Genomic DNA, 21,638 nt, shown 5'->3' on the forward strand with positions numbered 1-21,638 from the left:
TCATCATCATCATCATCATCACCATCATTAGGTTGCGCTAAAAAGATCAGAAAGAAGCTCAACGCATCGAACGTTAAATTTTTACAATCTTTGGGATTCGCGGTGCGAAATATCTAAGAAAACATGACCGATATCCTTAATATCGGAGGTGAACCGGTCTTTGACGATCGTATCGTCAAGATCGAGACTCACACGTACAACCCGTACGCCAATACGACGTTTGAGCACAGCGATGAGATACGAATACCCATACAACAACAGGATCTGTATACTTTGCCGTATGAGAGTTTTCTGTACATCGAGGGAAAACTAGTGATAAACAAACCAGCTGAAGGGTTTGATGTTGTACTGGGGAATAATTGCGTCGCGTTCATGTTTGATGAGATTCGATACGAACTCGACGGTGTGGAGATTGATCGTAGCAGAAATGTGGGAATAACCAGCACACTCAAGAACTATGTAACGATATCATCCGATAGAACCGTGATTATGAGAAACGCCGGCTGGGATTCGCCTATTAACACGAATGGATACTTTAATTTTTGCGTACCGCTCTACATGTTATTGGGATTTTGCGAGGATTACAGGCGCGTGGTGATTAACGCTCGTCACGAATTGATCTTAATACGATCGCGCAACGATAACAATTGCCTGATTGGAAATTTGGTGTTGGAGCCTGTGATCGACATATTCAAGATACAATGGCGAATGCCGCACGTCGTATTGAACGAGATTAACAAGTTATCGATGCTGCGCGCCTTGGAAAGCGGACAATACCTCAGTATGGGTTTCCGCTCGTGGGATCTGTACGAATTTCCGCTATTGCAGCGTACAACCAAACATTCGTGGCCCATTAAGACCGCGACTCAGCTGGAGAAGCCGCGATACGTTGTTTTTGTTCTGCAGACAGGTCGGAAGAACGTCATGTCCGAGGATACGAGTCGATTCGACGACTGCAAATTGACCAACGTGAAACTCTATCTGAACTCGGAATGTTATCCGTACGACGATATGAATCTGGATTTCGATAAAAACAGATGGTCGATTTTGTACGACACGTATCAACGTTTCTGCAAAAATTATTACGGATACGAGTATCTCGAGCCGAGTCTCACCGTCACGCAATTTTTACGTAACGGTCCATTCGTGATCATCGATTGCTCTCGACAAAACGAATCGGTCAAAAGCGCAACCGTGGATGTGAGATTGGAATTCGAGTGTAAGGAGAACGTGCCGCCGAATACCACAGCGTACTGCCTCATCATACACGATCGCGTGATTCAGTACAACCCGTTGACCAATGTTGTGCGCAAAATCACCTAAGTGTGGGGGAGGGGAGAATGAGACGATATAAAATCTATAATACATCAGGATCAATCGCAGTCTTCTTCTTCTCGACGTGTTGATATAAAAAACGTCATGTCCGTACCAACGTTCGTGGACCTACAAGGATTCTTCGTCGGGATGAAATTTGTCGTAAAGGAGGTGGCGGTGCTGAGAAAGGGGACCGTTCTGGCGCATTACATTTTTACATACCCCCTACCATGGAATCTCCTCACAAAATCCGACAAATCGTGTGCTTCCTGGCTGATCGCGAATCACCATGGATTACGATGGGAAGACGGAAACGTACCGTACAGCATGGCTAAACGCTTGATTACATCAGCCGTGCTTGGAACAGAAGAGGATGGCGATACGTCGACTCTCGTGTACGTCAAGGGATGCCAGAAACGAGAATGGCTGGTGGATTTACTTGAGAATTATGCGAGAGAAAACCTAATCATCGAGACTTTGGATGCTGATTACGAAGATATTGAATCTTTAAATAATCTAGATGTTACTAATACTATACGATGTGGAAAACATGTTAAGAATTGCGCGTTACAGAATGTATTAAAAATATTTAACTGGTGGTTGCAACGTTAAATAAATATTTTTATAAATAAAATGTATAAACGTATTTAATGTTTTTTATTTCTTATTCTCCCCACTCCTTTCCTCGCAAGTTATTTCTAAGAATTCTTTTAACATTGATCGTTGCCCCTTCTCCTAAATTTTTTGAGCATTAATCTCCCACCACATCATATTTTTGAAAATAAGCGTATACTCGGTTAGTTTTTACACGATCAGTGTCGCGTCAACCGTTCTACTTCTCATAACTTAGAGAAATGTACTCCGCCGAAGGAAACAGCAACGGTGGCAGACGCATGAATTATTACGTTCCTCGAGATGAAATTAGGCCGTACAAGAAACCGCTTGATTTGTAAGTATCACAAATTTTCATATATATATATATATATATTATGTTTTTTCCATGCTATTTCATATTTAATCGTATTTTTCAGACACGGTAAACCTCGTTGTATACCACGTATTTTGGTACGCAGATTCGCTTTGACGCGCACTACGTATAAATACTTGGATATTGGAATCAGCGTTGAATCACAGCGTGGAATCACATCTTATGTGGAATTACATCTCGGCGATAATCGAGGCAATCAAATCGTATTATCTATTGACACATGGGAATCGCTAATGCTGAAACGAGTGGACGTTGAACGACTTGTGCGAACGCCCGATCATATACCAATATGGATTAACGATTTAACAATCGAGATTGTTAAAATACACGATACGAGTGTTGTAAAACTTACGTTGCGCGATTCTTGCTTGTACATGAAACCGTCAACTATATTTTTCTTATTCGAACTCGAACACTGTGTTAATCATGAATATGTGAAGCTGTGCGAGAATTTAGAAGCTGTAAATGAGAGTTTCGATCGATTTGTTGTTAATTTGCAAGGTAATATGTTTGGCGTCGAGAAAGATAATGCTGTTAAAATCTTGCGCGATGTTTTTGATAAAACATCTATCATAGATTGCGAACTATTGGCTTATGCTGTGGATGAAATTTTGTCTGAAACCTTGAGACGAGGTGATGTATTTTAACATAAATAAATGTGCTAAAAAAAATGAAAAGAAAAAAATATTTATTTCTTTCGCTTCCTTTCCCCGCATATAAGATAGATATGTAACTGTGGCGCGACCGGGTGGGAGAAGGATAGCGCGAGGCGTTCGCGAGTAGGAAAAGGAAAGCATTCTATAGGTGTGGGAGAAAGATAGCGCGAGACATGCACGAGTAGGAAAAGGAAAGAAGGAAGCACAGAAATAATCGACATTTTTAAAATCTAATAATAATAATAATAATATTTATTTAAAATCTAATAATAATAATAATAATAATAATATTTATTTGAAATTGTGTATATAATACAAATGTGTGTGTGTGTGTGTGTGTGTGTGTGTGTGTGTGTGTTAAAAGTAATAATAAAAATAAAAAAATAATGAAAATAAAAAATAATAAAAATATATATATATATATACAGGCGGCGCTCCTTCTGAAACAGAAAAATAAAAGTCTTATTATTATACTAATTTAATTTTTTTTTAATATTTTATATTTTTTTAAAATAGATACTTACAATCAACCCCATAATTCCTCTATGTCCTCCTCGTAGGGTTCGAGACCGAAGAGACGTCTCAGGTCTAAATAGAGACCGTCGGAGCCGTTGTCTTGCCAAACGTCTTGTGCGTATTCGCGGTCGTGTCGCCGCAGCGCTCTCAAATATTGCCGGTTTTTAATATTTATAAACCCCGGAATTTGTATATCGCCCGCATATTGATACTATAAATCAAAATTAAAATATATTATAATATATTATAATATATAATATATTAGAAATAATTGATATCATATATAAAACATAATTTTAATATAAAACAAATATTACTCACTCTTTGAAAAACCACCAGATTTAAAATGGCTCTCAGTAGCCCCATCACGAGGTCTTCCGCCCACCATGCCGCATTAAGGCGGCCTCGACACAAAACAGCATCGATCAGCGATGGCATATTTAAAAACGGATGTCTTATTATTGACAGATATTTTTGTAACTTTACTTCACTTCACTTCACTTTACTTCACCACGTAATGTTGTCACTGGTTCAGATGAGAGTGTCCTGTCGCATCGGAAAAAAGGCGACTCGTCTAATATTGCCTCGAAATTATTTCTTTCCATTTTCACAGTGATAAAATCGGCTCTTCCTAAAAAATTGCGTGGGAGTAAGGTCTCTCTAAGATTTAACGAATTGGACTTGTGCATAAGTGGGGATCTTCCAACTTTAATAAGTTAAAAATCATGCCAGTGTTCTCATTAGACGGGGTGTTTCTCCTACTTTTCGTATTTTACTCGTAGTAATCGTCGATTGGTGCGTTTGGATATCGGTTCGAGGGTTCCTTCGCACGTGATCATGTTAGAGAAAATTCTATTTTCTTATGAGTATTTTTATTGCTGCGGATCCAGCCGTGTTTATTGAATATTTCGTTAGAAAAAATTATTGTCATTATGTGCAGCTGTGCTTGTTGGGTATTTTGTTAGAAGAACTTTATTATCTAGTCGGTATCTTTTAGTTTTTCCACCAAAAAATTCCGCTAATCTTTTATCTTTTATTATATCTTTTTTTTTGTTTGTTTTTTTCTCTTCTTTATCCTCTTCCTAGAAAAGAAATGAAGAGGACACCGCGCCGATTCGGTCGCACGTGCAATCTTGCGAGACGCTATTTGTTCATAATATAATATAAATATAATAACCCGCCTTTGTAATACACCGCGCCGATTCGGCCGCACGTGCAATCTTACGAGACGCTATTTGTTTATAATATAATATAATATAATATAATATAATGTAAATTCGAGGATCCGGACATCGGCATCCCATCTTTGTAATACATAAGCCGATTATAAACATATCCCGACTCCCAATAAGCCCATCTTCTTAGAAAAATGAAAAGGATAATGTTTTTTTTTGTTTCTGTTTGAAAAACTATATTACCTTGTCGGCATTCCCCCGCGCCGCCAAAATCCCCCTCCGCCCGCGTGACGTCATGCCCCCTCGCCCGCACGGTTTCCCCTCGCCCCGCATACCCCTCGGAGGACCTGCGTTAGAACTCTCCTAGTTCTACTACTATTTCGCACCAATTGTTAAATTAATAGGCAATTATGCGGATGGAATTTGTCTCGATACCGACACCTGGCAGCAATTTCAACTCAACATGGAACAGATGGGCCTGTACTTGAGTGAGAATCAAAAAACCAAACCAAGTCCGATTATCATCAATAATATTTCCATCGGCTTCACCACCGCTTACGGGACAAGGGCTGTAATAGTGGCTTACAAGGAAAATGTGGAACAATCCGCGAGTAATGGAGAGACGGAGGAGCAAGCGCAGCCGCCCTTGAAGAAACGAAAAACACACAGTGTCGCTATCGTGATGCAGAAAGCAACTTTTCTCGGCCTGCAAAATATTGCGAGATGCGTGGATGCACATTTGTCTCAGCTAGTTCGCCGACACCGTCAACACCTGCGCCATTTACTTAATGAACGAGATAGAATTAAAACTCCCATCAGCTTACATAGATCGTGAAATTATAAAACTCATAGTTATCGGTAATTTTCAAGAAATTGAACGCAATGTACAAACGCAAATAAAGGATTTAACATTTTTAGATGTATATTTCAATATTGTATTCGAAGAATTACTTTCATTAGGATTTAATGAAATTGTGCGTATAATTTTAAAACGCAATTGTTAATTTTATAAAAATAAAAAATAAAAAATAAAAAATTATTGTCAATAAATATGAAGTTTTTCCACCTTAAAAATCACAGCGTATTTTTTCCTTTATCCCTCTCTAATATTTCCTTTACTTCTTTACTACACGCATAGAACATTCCATCAAAATAATATCAAATGTTAGTTGAACGCTAAACGAGCACCTTATTTCTAACATAAGCGCACACAGAGCACCGCTTATAAGCGCGTAAGCAGCGGTACTCGAAAAACACCGGTACGAGCACATCCCCGCGAATACGCTTACTCGCGGCGCTCCCGCGGCTGCTTAGCAGCTAATCGGCCGCGGTGCTTTCCGCTCGTTCACGTACCGGGAAACGCTAGCGCGAGCATGCGGCCGCCGCGGTGGGGCACCCGGAGCGCGGATAAGCTTATTATTCAACACATACCTACGATAAATATTAAAAATATTCGATGATTTTTTATTTATGAGTGCGAACGTAATCGGCAAATCGTTTATTTCGCAAAATGGATGTACGGTGGAAACATCCTTGGACGTTGATCGTCTGTGGACCTACGGGATGCGGAAAAACAATTTTCGTGAAAACGTTTCTTCGTCATTTATCCGTCATGGCAGATGTTCGATTCGAGAGAATTTTATTTTATTACGCCGAATGGCAAGATACATATCAGCGCTTACAATGTGCCGTGAGTGAAAAAGAAAAAGAGAAAAAAGCACAAAAGACCGGTTACGTTAATAATGCATTGATAAAATCGAAGAAAAATATAATCGAATTTCGCGAGGGATTACCCCGCCCGGAAGATTATTCTAACGATCCGCTCTCGCCAAAATTAATAATAATTGACGATCTTATGAGGGAATCATTGTCGTGCGACGCTATCGTAGATCTGTTTACCAAAGGAAGCCATCATAAAAATCTCAGCGTTATACTCATCTCTCAAAATCTCTTTCATCAAGGGCGCGGACAGCGCGACATATCTCTCAACGCGAATTACATAGTAGTTTTCAAAAATCCACGCGATCGCGCTCAAATACGTCATCTAGCGCGTCAAGTATATCCCGACGATCCAAAATTTATGGAAGAAGCGTACTACCACGCTACATCGAGGCCACACGGATATTTATTGCTTGATTTGAAACAATCGACTCCAGACGAATATCGCTTTCGTACGTGCATCTTTCCCGACGATACTCTGCATTACGCTTACATACCGCGTAGATCGAACAATAGAAGTGGGGGCATATAAAAGGGTAAAATTCGTGTCCGCAACTTGTCAGTCGTGCGATTACAGCGTAATGGTGAAAAAAGAAGAACCTGATAAAAAGTTGATGACATCGAATAGAGCAATAAAGAATGCTAGACGGTCTATCGGTGAAAGAAACTTATGCCTTTTAAAAACCTTGTGTCATTTGAAAAAAATCAAAAAACCGTATTCTTGCGAGCCGCCGACAATAAGCTCATAAAGTGCGTTCAAGAGTGCATTTTCAATACGCTAAAGGGTAACGTACCGCTTTGTTGTAGCGATAAAAAGCGATTAGCCAAACATAAAACGGTCCTACGGCGTGTTGCGGCAAAACAAGGTAATTGGAAGATTAAAAGAAAACTGTTAGTACAGAGAGGTGGATTTTTATCCTATCTTATTGGACCTTTACTAGGGGCTATATTATCCCGGATTATCGGCGAATGAAAGAGAAAAATACAATCCTATACATCCCGTACATTCTCCGTATAGGAAAAATAATAAAAATAATAAAAAAAAAGAAAGTGCTAACACCTGTACTTTGAACAATGGAGAGGGCTAAGAAAATGGTTTTGATATCTACCGAAAATCTTGAGAGAATGCAGCGAATGCAACAGCAACCGGAAATGGTATCTATTGCGATGATTGATAATTCACCGAAGAAAAATACGGAAATATCAAATGCGGAAAATGTAAATAATAATAATTCAGTACGAACACCGGGAACAGCTTTATCGCGGCTCGATGCGGAGATGTGGCGTATTCTTAACCTCGCGACTCCTGTCGACGAGGACAAAAGATGGAAATTGTATAAGGAAGTACTCCAACGTTATCTTCACTTTGTTCGGGAAGCGAAAAAACGCTTACGTGAGGATACACAGGGTAACGGCGAGGACATTAATGACGAGCAGAATGAAGACACGAATTTGGATGTCGACGATAACGAATTTATGGAAACGTCAACTTTAATTAGCAGTGGCCTCGGTGACGGTAGCGCTAGTAGTAGTAGTAGTAGTTGTGGGAAAAAACGCGCACAATCGGCTGAAATGATCAAAAAAATACTCGATAGTGTACCGAAATCTTATCGCGACAAAGCGCGAACGCTATTAAAATACTTGATTGATATTCCGACATCTAAGATTAGCTGGGATAGACGAGGACTCGTAACTATAGACGGCTCTGTCATAACGGGTTCGAATATCGCGGAATTTATAAACGACGCGATATGCGAAAAACAGTAAAAGCAACCGGAAGAATTCAGTTTGCTCGATTACTGCGCGACATAGACACTCCTTCCAATCTCATAGGAAATCGTGATTTATTACAGGCGTACGCCCGATCTCAGCGTATTAAAATCGTGGTACCGCGCAGAAGTTCCACTCCGAAAACTTCGACCGAGCGTTCAAAGTCGTACAGACGTATAGTAGACGAAACAAGCGAAACCGAAGGTGATACGCTATTTGTATTCGCCGACGAGGACGAAGGTGACAAAACAGTAACGAGTTACGCAGATTTTCCGACAAAGAAAAGAAAAGAATTGCTCGACTGGAGCAAACTCGAATGATGGAACTCGAAAAATTGTATTACAGTCCCTCGCACTATGCCTGCTATTCGGCGACAGATAATTTATCACGAGCCGCTAAACCGAATTTCTCACGAAATGAGGTCATCGACTGGCTTAAATCGCAAGACGCATACACGCTACATCGCCCGGTACGACGAAAATTTCCACGCTTGCATTATAACGTGACAAATATCGATGACTTATGGGAGGCTGATTTGATCGATATTCGTAATCTCAAGAGCTATAATGACGGTTATTCATATCTATTAACGGTTATCGACGTACTTAGTAAATTCGTTTGGGTAGAACCTTTACGCGACAAAACAGGTGCCTGTGTGGTAAAAGCCTTTCAACGCATATTCTCGAGAAACAAAGAGCGCCTGCCCGTATACCTACAGACCGACAAAGGTAAAGAATTTATTGCTCGGCAAGTACAAAATTTCTTAAAAGAAAAAGATATTCGTTTTCGCGTAGCTCGTAATCCTGATATTAAAGCAGCTATAGTGGAACGTTTTAATAGAACGCTCAAGGAACGAATGTGGCGATATTTTACGCACAAAAATACGCGGCGCTACATCGATGTTTTGCAGGATATCGTTCGCGCTTACAATCATACCCGGCATTCCACCATCAAAATGCAACATGCAGTCGTTACGAGGGAAAATGCGCGAATCGCGCGTGAAAATATGAATCGTCGCTGGAACGGCAACGGTGATGGGGTGAAGAAAAAGAATCGTAGGCAAAAGGCTAAATATAACGTGGGCGATTTCATGCGTGTCAGTAAAGCAAAAGTAGCCTTTGAGAAAGGATACGAGGCAAAGTGGAGCGAAGAAATATTTCGAATTCACCGTGTTCTCGAATGTAGAAAACCACGCGTATACGAATTAAGCGATTTAGCGGGCGAAGTTATAGACGGGATTTTTTATAAACAAGAATTAGCATCTGTTATTAAAGACTTGCAAGGGGAAGAATTTATCGTCGATCGTGTGATAAAAAGTAGGGGACGTGGTAACAATAAACAATTATTAGTTAGTTGGCAAGGATATCCTTCAAAATTCGATTCTTGGATACCCGCTTCAAGTTTAAAATCTTTGAATCAAAAATGAGGGAGGAAGGATTTTATATGATTCTCCCGAGTAATAACAGCATGCGTTTTTTTCCGGAGAATAAAACCACGTGTTTCACCACTGAATTACCTCAACGTATAGACTTGCAAGGACGTTGGGAAATAGCGCTCACGGAGATTCAATTTCCGACTAGCTTTCTTCATATACGTCCTGGAGAAGGAATCATAAAATTTATCAATTGAAAAATTCCCGATAGGCCCCCAAAAAAAGAAAATCATATCGCTAAGAAATCTAAAATACCTTCGGGTATTTACTCAAGTTTGCACGATATTATAGAAGCTGTGAATTACTCTGCAAAATCCGTGGGTTCGCATATCCATTGGCAATTTGGAGCTATTATCGGGCGCAAAATTATTATGAAACTTTTCTGCGACATTATGAAATGTGATATGATTCATTATGTAAATTTTTCCGAAAAACTTTGCCGAATACTCGGCTTTGATACGCGCAATAAGCTCAATGCTAGTGTTGTGGAACGTTTACCGTTATGGCTCTTTAGTGAAACCGACTTCAATATACAGAATGACGACGAAAAGCATGGTAAAATTGAAAATAATACCGGTACACCAGGCGTTTTACCTTCCTGGATTTATGATGTTGAAATTTATACATCACCATTTTACGTATTTCCGCGCGAACGTGTAATAATAGCCGCCGAACCTGCTAGTTTGTTGCGCGGTATCCCTGACAAGCTCTTTGTTTATTGCGATATTTGCGAACCCTATATTACTGGTGATGTATAATCTCCTCTTTTGCGAATAGTCGCACTCGATGTTGGAAATGATTACGCGTTCGCGTCTACTCAAATAAAGCATTTCTCGCACACTCAATACATTGCCCTGCATCAAACGTCTTTTCGCACAATCGAGATAGATATAAGAGATCAACTAGGACAGAGTATACCATTCGAATTTGGAACGCTGACAGTGACATTGCACTTCAGGCGTATCGAGTAGATAACAATAATAATTAGAGACCGCGATAAAAAATTAAACGTTAATGGATTATTATTCGACGTATTACGACGAGTTACAAAACGGCGGCAGTCGCGGCGGTGGAATTCCGCGAGTTTTCGTCGGATCAAAGAAGAACGTTTTTCTGTTTTAATAAATTTCATTTTCGAGAAAGAGCATTCACATAAATATGTAGATCCAAACATAGAGAAAATTCGAAGACCGAAATTTGTAAGACGTGGATAACACGATGCATCTAAAATTTTGAAGAATTCGACCCCCTTTTCTAATCGTGCCTTCAGAGAAAGATCACATTGCAAATCGCAAAGTTCTGCCTGAAATTCTGGGCTTTGTTCCTCGATTTGCACAGTGAGAGGATTCTCGAAAAGTATTAAATCTTTTCGTAGCGTTTCGAAATCTTTGAAACGTAAATCAAATTGATTAATTAGGGAATCAATTATATTAATTTGTTTTTTAAAATTACAATTTGTGCCATGTTCTTCAAAGAGAATTTGGCAAGAGGGAAAAAAGTGAAGAATATTATTTTCTAATTGATTTTTAAATACAATTTTCTGCGAAAAGAATCGACATGACTAACTAATTGTGAAATGATTTGACCGATCTTTTGTAGCTTTAAATTCAAAGTATTTAAATGGTTTGTCATGTCAGTTATTAGAGCAAGCTCGCAAAGTGAGTCTAAATCTTCGAAAAAAAATTTAAATTCCTCATATTTTGTAGAAACGTTGTCTTGCAAGAAAAGGAAGATCTCTTTTCTTATTGCAAAGAACTTTTCCAAACATTTTCCTGCACTGAGCCACCGAACTTCACAATACAGAGGCACATCTGTATAAGTTGCGTTATGCTCCTCGAGAAAGAGTAGAAACTTTCGATGAGAAAGAAATTTGTGACCGCCTTTAATTATATTAATAATTTTCGTGACAGTTTGCATTGCGGTGCATAATTTCACAATCTTCCCACATAACGCTTCTTGATGAATAATACAATGAATAACAGGGATCTTCAAATCTCGCTGCTTTAATTGACCGAAGAATCCATTTGTCGAACCTATCATTGCTCTTGCACCATCAGTTACGATAGCTGAACATTTTGAAAAATCTATGTTAAATTTATGAAGAGTATCGTTAACAGCTTTGAAGATATCAATACCCTTTGTTGTATTATGTAATGGGACAAAATCTAAGAGCTCCTCGACATATGAAAAATCGTTTTGCACGATTCGAGCAAAAATACTCAATTGACTCACATGCCGATTATCGGTGCTCTCATCGAGACATAATGAAAAAAAAGAGCAAGATTCTAATAAAGTTTTTAATTTTTTTTCTAAAGAAGAAGCAATATCATTTATTCGAGATTTTATTGTTTTGTCACTTAAACGAATGCTAGCAGCTTCTTCAAGAGTCAACGAATTTCCAAATGACTCTACTGCTGCGATGAGGCATTCCTTTACAAATTTTCCTTCACAAAATGACTTGGAATTTTTCGCGATGAGATTTGAAATCGCATATGACGCTGTAAGAGCTTTTACCGAAGATATAGGATTATCGATACGAGAACTACAACTCTCTTGATAAACTAATTTTAATCCTTCAATTATATTAAATTTGTCCTCGCCCACATATTTCGAATACTCATTCAAATGTTTATTTTTATAATGTCTATGAAGAACAAATTTTTTAACAAGAGAGGGTTGATAACCACACAGAAGACAGGTGATTTTATTATAAATAGATGCGAAAAACATTTCCTCCCATACCTTATCAAAAGCTTGATTGTATCTTTGCTCTCTATCCATTCTTCAAATAATCCAGTAACAGCAAGCCGTAGGATTATCACACGATGCACTATTACTATTACGTAAAATACTACTTTTTATTTTAATAATATGGATCTTTAAAACTGTGCAATCTCACACGAAACGCGCACGTTTCACTGGTAAAATATCATTGAGAAACAACAGAGGAAATAAAACAAACGATCGTTGACGATTGTTTGTCAATTTTTTGCGCCGGTAGCGCAAGTAGCAGCAGCGAAGACGAGCAGGAGGAAGCGAGAAAGAGACAACCGCGACCTGCATCTGAGTATCGCGTTACGCATATTAAAGATATGCCACGTGCGAAGGAAAAGACGGACTTATTGCTAATAACATTACCAATGCGACAAGTGAAAAACGAAAAAATACAGATGTTGTACGATTCAGGATCGACCATCTCATTAATAAAATTGAAACATTTAAAGGACAACGCATTGATACACGAAGATAAAATCGCGCTCACAGGCATAACCGGACATAAAATACATACCATCGGAAAAATGTAAGCCACTATTAAAATGGACAATCACAAGGTAAAACATGCATTTTACGTTGTAAGAGACGACATTCCGATAGAATACGAAGGAATAATAGGAATCGATTTCCTTCGACAACATTCGGTATCCTGTGATTATAATCAAAATCAATTAAAAATAGGAGACGCCGTGCTAAGATTCCATACGTTTAACAAAACAATTCTAAAACCGCGCAGCGAAACCATCGTAAAAGCGATAACAAAGCAAAATCGGATAGGAATAGTACGAGCAGAGGAAACAGCTCCAGGAATCTACTTTGGAAACTGCTTAGTAGAACCGAAGGATTATACTTGTCCCGTTAGTATCATAAATACAACCGATACGGAAGTCGAGATACAAACGCCGAACGTCACACTCGAAGACATAGAACGCGAAATCGAATCCAAAATACACACGATACAAGCAAGAAAAAATTTTAAGTATACTAACTCGAGACACGGACAAATATGACAACTACTACGCACGCAACATTTAAATACGGAAGAAAAACAGGCACTCCTACGGATATGCGAAGAATATTACGATACATTTCAGTTGGACGGAGAACCACTGACGTGCACCGCGACGGTAGAGCACGAGATAAACACGCGCGCCGACACCTCGCCGGTGAACACGAGACCGTATCGTCTTCCCGAAAAGCACAAAACGGAAGGAAATAAACAAGTGCAAGAAATGCTGAAAAACGGCATAATCCGAACAAGCGCGAGTCAATGGAACGCACCTTTATTGGTGGTACCGAAAAAGGCCGACGCATCCGGAAAACCTAAGCTCCGAGTAGTAATAGATTTTCGGAAGCTAAACGATTTAACAATAGGCGATTCATTTCCACTGCCCAATATCACCGATATACTGGACCAGCTAGAAAACGCTAAATATTTTACTATCGTCATATACGGATCGAGCCTAGAGGACCACAATAGAAGACTTAAGGAAGTACTACAGAGACTCCGAGAAAATAATCTAAAATTGCAACCAGATAAATGCGAGTTTTTGCGCAAAGAAGTAATTTATCTAGGTCACATTATTTCGGAGAATGGAATATCTCCGGACCCGTCAAAGCTAACCGCGATAAAAGAATTTCCGACGCCGAAGAAAGTAAAAGATATACAATCTTTCATAGGACTAGCCGGATACTACAGAAAATTCATAGAAGATTTTTCAAAAATAGCCAAGCCACTAACGAAATTAACAAAGAAAACGGAAAAATTCGAGTGGACAATGGAACAGCAAAATGCTTTTGAAATATTAAAAGAAAAATTAATGACGGCGCCAGTGCTAACGTATCCAGATTTCAACCAAGAATTCATAGTGACCACTGATGCTTCCGACTATGCAATCGGAGCAGTATTGTCACAAGGAAAAGTAGGTAATGACCGACCAATTGCTTACGCCAGCAGAGTTTTATCGCGGGCGGAGCAGAATTATACAATACAACCGAGAAAGAATTATTAGCGATTGTATGGGCTGTAAAACATTTTAGGCCATACGTATATGGTACGAAATTCAAAATCGTAACCGATCACAAATCATTAATCTGGTTATTTAATGTGAACGATCCCGGATCGAGATTAATCCGATGGAGATTAAAACTCGAAGAATATGATTATGAAATCATCCATAAAGCCGGACGAGCGAACGCGAACGCCGATGCACTGAGCCGCAATGTAACAAGAGAAGCGCATGAAACAGAAGGGGAAGAACGAGAGATCTTCGCAATAGAAGAGGAAATAAACTCCGACAAAGAAAAAATATACACAGAGGAAGACAAGAAACAGATATTATATGAATATCATGATGCACCTACAGGAGGACATCAAGGGGTTGAACGAACGATAAAAAGAATCCGCCTAAATTATAATTGGCCAGGAATAACGAAAGATGTAGAAAAATACAGCGCAAAATGCGAATTGTGCCAGAAAAATAAATTATCGCGAAAAAATAAAGTACCGTTAATAATCACAGATACGCCTACTAAACCTTTTGAAAAATGCGCGTTAGATATTGTAGGACCGCTAACAGTTACAACAAACGGAAATAAATATCTTTTAACATTCCAAGACAATTTAACGAAATTCAGCAAAGCGATACCGATTCCAAACCAAGAAGCGAACACGGTCAGTAAAGAATTCGTTACAAAAATTGTACTTGAACACGGAATACCGGAAAAAATTTTAACGGATCAAGGCACAAATTTCCTCAGCGACATATTTAAAAATACATGTAAATTATTAAAAATAAATAAAATACAAACAACTGCCTATCATCCGGAAAGTAATGGCGCGTTAGAACGATCGCATCGAACATTAGCAGAATATTTAAGACACTACATAAACGAAGACCAGACAGACTGGGACGAATGGATACCGTTCGCAATGTTCACATATAATACGACGCCACACACAGCTACGGGGTATACACCCTTCGAATTAGTCTACGGGCACCAAGCGGATTTACCTACGTCACTGACGAGACCGCCTAAACCAACATATAATTATGACGATTACGCGCAAGAATTGAAAGAAAGACTAAGGGCAACGAATCAGCTCGCAAAAGAGCATATCAAAGAAGAAAAATTCAAAGCCAAAAAACAATACGACAAAAGTACTAGAGAAATAAAATTTAAAGTCAGAGACAAGGTATTAGTACACGACGAGACGCTCCGACGCGGACGATCTAAGAAACTTGAATCCCTATGGACCGGACCGTACGTAATAATTGAGAAAAATTCGGACGTGAATTATACAATTAAGAAAGGAAGAAAAGCGGTTCGCATGCATACAAATAAATTGAAACAATTTATAGAAAATTAAAATAAGAACTTACTTATTCGTTGTTGGAACAACCGATTAACCGCATCCGATCCAAAGCGCGACGCATCTGCTCCGCTGTAGCCCGACCTCGCCCTTCGGAATTACGCAAGGTAGGACGGAGATGATCGAGGAAAATGCGCCCTCGAAGGCGTACAGGCACATTCAACCAAAGTCGCCGCAACAATGGAATAAATCCATCGGGAGGCTCATAACGAGGCACCCAGATAGCATTATCGAACCCGTCGTCCACCTCATTCATGTCGGTTTCAGGAACAACCACTAACGTTGCACCATCATCAATATCATCAAACTCGTCCTCCGAAGAGGTAAAATAACGAGAACGATTAACTAGATTCGCGCACACCATGTTAGTCGGATAAGACGGTTATATGAAACATTTTAATATAAAATTGCAGGATACTCGTCAGCTGGAACAGCCGACAGGCCGAGAGTCGCACGGGGCAACATGAAACGGATTCACCTTACCAAATCCAAGAATTCCTACACAACCCCGGCATATATTTCGAGAAAATCGGACAATTACAGCAAGCTACAAAAACGTGGAAATTAGTTATTAAATTAGATATAACAATGTTAAACGATAAAGCCTGGCAAATAAATCGCTACATCCAACAAACCAACGAGATGTGCGAACAAATAAAATCGGAATTCCACCGTAAACGTACCTGCGACAATTTAAAAGAAATCGTAAAAAACGAGTCGAAACAGTTAACAAAATTAATGACTCTAATAAATACGCTATATAAGACACGGACGAACGGATGTAGAGGTCTCGTCGACGGAATAGGCACAATAGCGAAAACATTGTTCGGTACAATGGATGCGAATGATAGAGAGTTAATAAATGAACAATTAAATCTCCTACAAAATAATCAGCAAACCATTCAACATGTCGCGAAAAATCAAATAAAAATTTTAAATAGTACTATAATACATCTAGATAAACTAGAAAATATATTAGACCATAACGGTAAATTATTAAATCATTATGTTCGAGAATATAGTAACCGCGAAGAAATAACCGAACATTTTACGGTAATCATCGCGATGATAACAGATTTAATTCGGGATGCGAAAGATGTAATAGACTATCTTACGCATGTACGCAAGGGCATTATGCATCCCGTACTAACACCTATTAGCGACATTATAACACATTTAAAAGAAGCAGCTATCCAATTACCTCACGGTTTATATTTCCCTTTCGAAATTCGAAACGACGAATGGCTAGCACTAGAAGAATATATTAAAATAACTGCATACCGTGAAGGATCAATCATATTTACTGTATTGCGATTCCCACTAATCTCACAACCAGTATATGATATAATAAAAGTAACCCCATTACCTACTTACGATCATAAAAATATATTTACGCACGCGGAAATAAATCACGAAATAATCGTAGTTAATAGAGAAGGATTAACGTATATCATAATAACGGAGGACGACTTAAAAAAGTGTATCCAAATAAATTCCAGATACATATCTGAGAAAACACAACCGATACACCGTATTACTCCAAACGCGCCGTGCGAAATACAAATGTACTTGCAACCACAAAATCAAAACGAGGCTTGCAAAAGTAAACATGTAATTGCGACAGAAACGATATGGATATCGTTGCAACAGCCACTTACTTGGCTATACTCAACTGTACGCGAACAATCAATAATAATTCAATGCGAAAATTATAACGAGATTAGAAAAGTAATTAAAGGTACAGGGCAAATCACCCTCCAAAATAAATGTAAATTAATAACAACAGAAATGACGATCCAATCAAAAAAAGTCATACAAGGTAACGAAATAGAAACGTATTTACCGGAAATTAATATTACATTTATACGAGACAATACAGACATACTAGACACGAAACAACAGAATATCGTACAGCATTCAGAATTAACAGAATTAAGAAATAAATTGAAAGATATAAACAATGATTTACAGGACAATAATGACAAATTCTTTACGAAAAAACAATTCGTATATCCTATGGCGACGAGTGGAATAACCACAATAATTATAATAATATTAATAATTTATATAATTGTAAAAAATAAAAAGAAATATACAAAACGACCGTCAGTCAGGATATACGAAGAAGACGAACCACGTATGTCCTACAGATTCCCAAAACCCATACTAAAACGAAGTCTAAGTACACGATTTTAGATAAGTATAGGAATAATAAGAAACGATTATATCTCATATTGTATACGGGAAAAATGTTGTACATTAGAATAAGAAAAAATAATTTTTAAAATAAGTTTGTTTTGCGAAAAACGTCACTTTTACACCTCCGTTTTTCTTTTTTTTACGGGGGAGGGATGTTATAGCCCGAGAAGGCTATATACGAATTATTAGATACATATTATTTTAGAGAGATATTATTTTATACAATAAGATATTGCTCAACGTGTAACGCGAATACAGATCACGTTACGAACGTTGACCGAACGAAGCGCTGACAACGCGAGCCACGCGCGAAGCCCGAGCGACCGCGCAATCACCCATTACGAAAACGCGGAAACCAAGGCACGCGGAATAAGGATGTTGCGAAAATGCAACGTAGAAGTCCTACCGAAAAGCAGAAAGGAAATTGCGAAAATGCAAGCAAAGAAGTCCTACTTAGAACTCCTTAGCTTGCATCCGGATCTTGCCGCAAAATCGAGCGACACAACACATGGTCTTGTCGCTAAACGATCCCCTCCTGGGAAACCAAGGGGAGACAATAAAAAGACCCATCGCTAACGAGCGGCGGGCAGTCTTTACCATCAATTAATATTACGCGGGCCGTAACGCTAATAGTCGCGAGTAGTCACACTTAGTGAAAATCGTGAAGATCGAGAAGCGAGTCTCGCGACGTAAACCCGACTCCAAACACGCGTCCGCGAGTGTCAGATAACGCGATACGCGACACGAGTAGATGATAGAAACGAGGACGAATTATAACTAAGACCATTTGTAGTGAATAAAAGTTTTATTGAATATAAAAAGTGTCCAGAATTTTCGGGTAACCCGCCAGACGTATCCCAGATTCCTAAATCTAAATTCGGCAACGATCCCGAAAATTACCGTGCCTCACCCGAGGCATAACACGACAACAAATGATCGATTTGAATCAAGCTTTGCGTGAAAAACGACCAGAATATGAAAAAAGGCAACACAAAGTGATTTTGCTTCATGATAATGTACCATCACACACAGCAAAACCGGTCAAGAAAACGATTGAGGCGTTTAATTGGGAAATACTTTCGCATGCGGCTTACTCACCAGACTTGGCTCCATCCGATTACTACTTATTTGCATCGATGGGACACGCACTTGCTGAGCAGCACTTCACTTCTTACGAAAATGTACGAAAATGGCTCGATGACTGGTTTGCCTCAAAGGAGCAACAGTATTTTTGGCGTGGCATCCACAAATTGTCAGAGAGATGGGAAAAATGTATAGCTAGCAATGGGCAATACTTCGAATAAAATATTTTTTATCATTTTCATACAATAAACGTGTATTTTCTATACAAAAATTCCGGTTTCATATTTATATATCTGGTAAATTAAAATATTGGTTGATCGAGCGAAATAATATCGTCTACGGCAATACGAACGTTAGTACTCAAGCTACTTGCGGTTCTCCGGATAATTGGAGTTTAAACGCCTGTGACGACGACGACGACGACGACGACGACGACGAGGACGACGACGAGGAAATCAGTAGCGTGTATGAGATTTCGCGCGATAGAAATGAAATAGAGAAAAAAAATCTGCAAAAATCCGAGCGATCAATAGAAAAAGAAGAAGAGAAATTTGAAAAATCTGAATTATTGTCGTTGATGGATAGAGACAAGCTCGAAGCAACTACTAACTCCACACAAGCCGACATTGAAAACTCAGCGTTACAAGCCGGCACGACCAAAGACGCACTACCGAAGGAGGTAAAAACCGAAGTTATTGAATATATAATACCGCTCGTTCGTTCGCCTCCGTACCAAAATAATGAACTCTCGCGAAATTCTACAAGCATTGCGACAGAATCCCGAAGGTGTGGACGAGGTCGACAGCCATCGTCGCTAATACGGATGACCACAATCGACCTGGAGAACATTGGGTCGCCTTCTTCCTCGACGAGCATGGTACAGGCACATACTTCGACAGCTACGGAATACCACCCTTGCACCCCGGATTTCTCCTCCGACTTCGTCGAAACTCCATCATTCATCGTTAGAATATTCAACAATTACAAGGAATTTTTTCTCAAACATGTGGACAATATAGTTGCGTATTTTTATATTATATATGCAACGGTTATGATCTTAATCGGTTTCTTAGTCTTTTTATCGAAGATTGCGAACATAACGATCGCTTAATTGTACACTTATTTCGTAAAATTTTTCTTCGCGAAAAAAGAAACAAGTGAAACATTGTACGCTATGCGTTGCCGTGTTTAATCATGTAATTCGAATTGTAATACGATATAGACGATGTACTCCTCTGTAATATCTTAATTATATATAATAAGAATATTGATTTATGTAAAATTAATATCAATAAACGTAGGATGTTTTTTTACTTAAATTGTTAAATTTTTTTCATCTCCCCTCTTTCCTTTTACAGTATAATAGTCCAAACGCTTGAACGTTTTAGCGCCTGTTTTTTATTATTCTTTCATTGGTTGAGGTAACGTAATTTCTTTCGGCGCGGCAAATGCGAAACCCTATAGAAACTAAGGGAATTAGTCAGCCATAAAATAACTAAAAATGGGCAGTGTTAAAATAAGGAAACTTTTTCCCCCACTTTATTGTTCTTTTGGAAAACACTGGGGGGATTATGTATAAATTCTGATTTCCCATGTAAAATCCAACATTAGTTTTTCACCTCTTGAAAATTTTTGTGCGTTAAGTTAAGTGAAATCCTAGTGTGCGAAAATGTGTGTCGCTGATATTTTAAGAAAAATCGCATTATTGTGTGCTGTTGCTCTACCACGATTTGATATCAAAAAATATCTCGACCGCATTTCGGAGGAAAACAGCGAAAACAATTATCGCTTATTTAAAAAGGCCGCCAACAGCTGTTCGAGTGATGCATTGGCGATAGTGTTTTGCTTGGGACATTTTGGCGGTGATGTCCGCCTATTAAATATAGCAGGTGGAATTATAACATACCGACTAGCTACGGAAAAAAAGGAGGATAAAGATATCGGCGGCTATATAACCCATCTTCTAATGCATTACCATCGACAACGTGCGTTAGGTAAATATATTTCACTTATAATAATAACAATTACAAAAAAATGTAGTAAATTTTTAATTTTTATTTTAATAAAATTTTTATTTTTGTTAAAAATAGATATGCTCGCCATTTCGAATATAGGAGCCGAATCAATGCGAAGAAAACGTTCTGCAGAAGAGCCTGTAGCAGGACCTTCGCGAAGACACCCTGGGCACTCCGTCGAAGTCATTACGTTATCGGGTAAATATTACTTTTTTGGCGACACGCGAAAATTTTATACATACATACATATATATATACATATATATATATATATATATATATAGTAGAGTAGTAAGGCCGGTTCTAAGCCATGGTTCTCTAAGGGGGCGGAGGGTGAGGGGTGAGGGGTGAGGGGAAACCGCCTCGGAGAGGTGGGAGGGGGACCACGGCGAAACAGTAGGTGTGGGGGCCGCGGAGAGGGAGACCGCGGCGAAACCTGTTAGCGATTAGCGAGGGGTCCGCGGAGAGGGGGGAGGGAAACCGCGGCGAAGCCGAATAGGTGCGAGAGAGATAGCGCGAGGCGTCCGCGAGTAGGTGCGAGAGAGATAGCGCGAGGCGTCCGCAGTGTGTGGGAGAGAGCGTCTGCAATATGTGGGACAGGGATAACGTTCGCATGGACGTGG

The 21,638-nt window shown here is 39.0% G+C and overlaps 3 protein-coding genes across 3 annotated transcripts; all 3 read left to right on the plus strand.

Moving 5' to 3' along the window:
• The first annotated feature begins 123 nt into the window (after positions 1-123).
• Positions 124-1,323, plus strand: LOC138933285 (uncharacterized). Its single transcript, XM_070295882.1, has one exon. The coding sequence runs from the start codon at positions 124-126 to the stop codon at positions 1,321-1,323; it is 1,200 nt and encodes a 399-aa protein (XP_070151983.1).
• An 845-nt stretch (positions 1,324-2,168) lies between these two features.
• Positions 2,169-2,949, plus strand: LOC138933286 (uncharacterized). The gene is made up of 2 exons (XM_070295883.1): positions 2,169-2,263; positions 2,346-2,949. The coding sequence occupies exons 1-2, from the start codon at positions 2,169-2,171 to the stop codon at positions 2,947-2,949; spliced, it is 699 nt and encodes a 232-aa protein (XP_070151984.1).
• Positions 2,950-8,457: 5,508 nt separating this feature from the next.
• LOC138933292 (uncharacterized) lies at positions 8,458-9,564 on the plus strand. Its single transcript, XM_070295892.1, has one exon. It carries the CDS (start codon positions 8,458-8,460, stop codon positions 9,562-9,564), a length of 1,107 nt encoding a protein of 368 aa, XP_070151993.1.
• The last annotated feature ends 12,074 nt before the right edge of the window (positions 9,565-21,638 follow it).

The sequence above is a fragment of the Polyergus mexicanus genome, unplaced genomic scaffold (assembly GCF_030449975.1).
Source record: "Polyergus mexicanus isolate NDT 795.1 unplaced genomic scaffold, iyPolMexi1.0 SCAF_5, whole genome shotgun sequence".
Taxonomy (NCBI): Eukaryota; Metazoa; Arthropoda; class Insecta; order Hymenoptera; family Formicidae; genus Polyergus; species Polyergus mexicanus.

Coding starts and splice junctions, on each gene's coding strand:
- LOC138933292 (XM_070295892.1), top strand. CDS start 8,458: ATGGAACTCGAAAAATTGTATTACAGTCCCTCGCACTATGCCTGCTAT.
- LOC138933285 (XM_070295882.1), top strand. CDS start 124: ATGACCGATATCCTTAATATCGGAGGTGAACCGGTCTTTGACGATCGT.
- LOC138933286 (XM_070295883.1), top strand. CDS start 2,169: ATGTACTCCGCCGAAGGAAACAGCAACGGTGGCAGACGCATGAATTAT. Junction 2,264..2,345: donor TACAAGAAACCGCTTGATTT/GTAAGTATCACA, acceptor CGTATTTTTCAG/ACACGGTAAACCTCGTTGTA.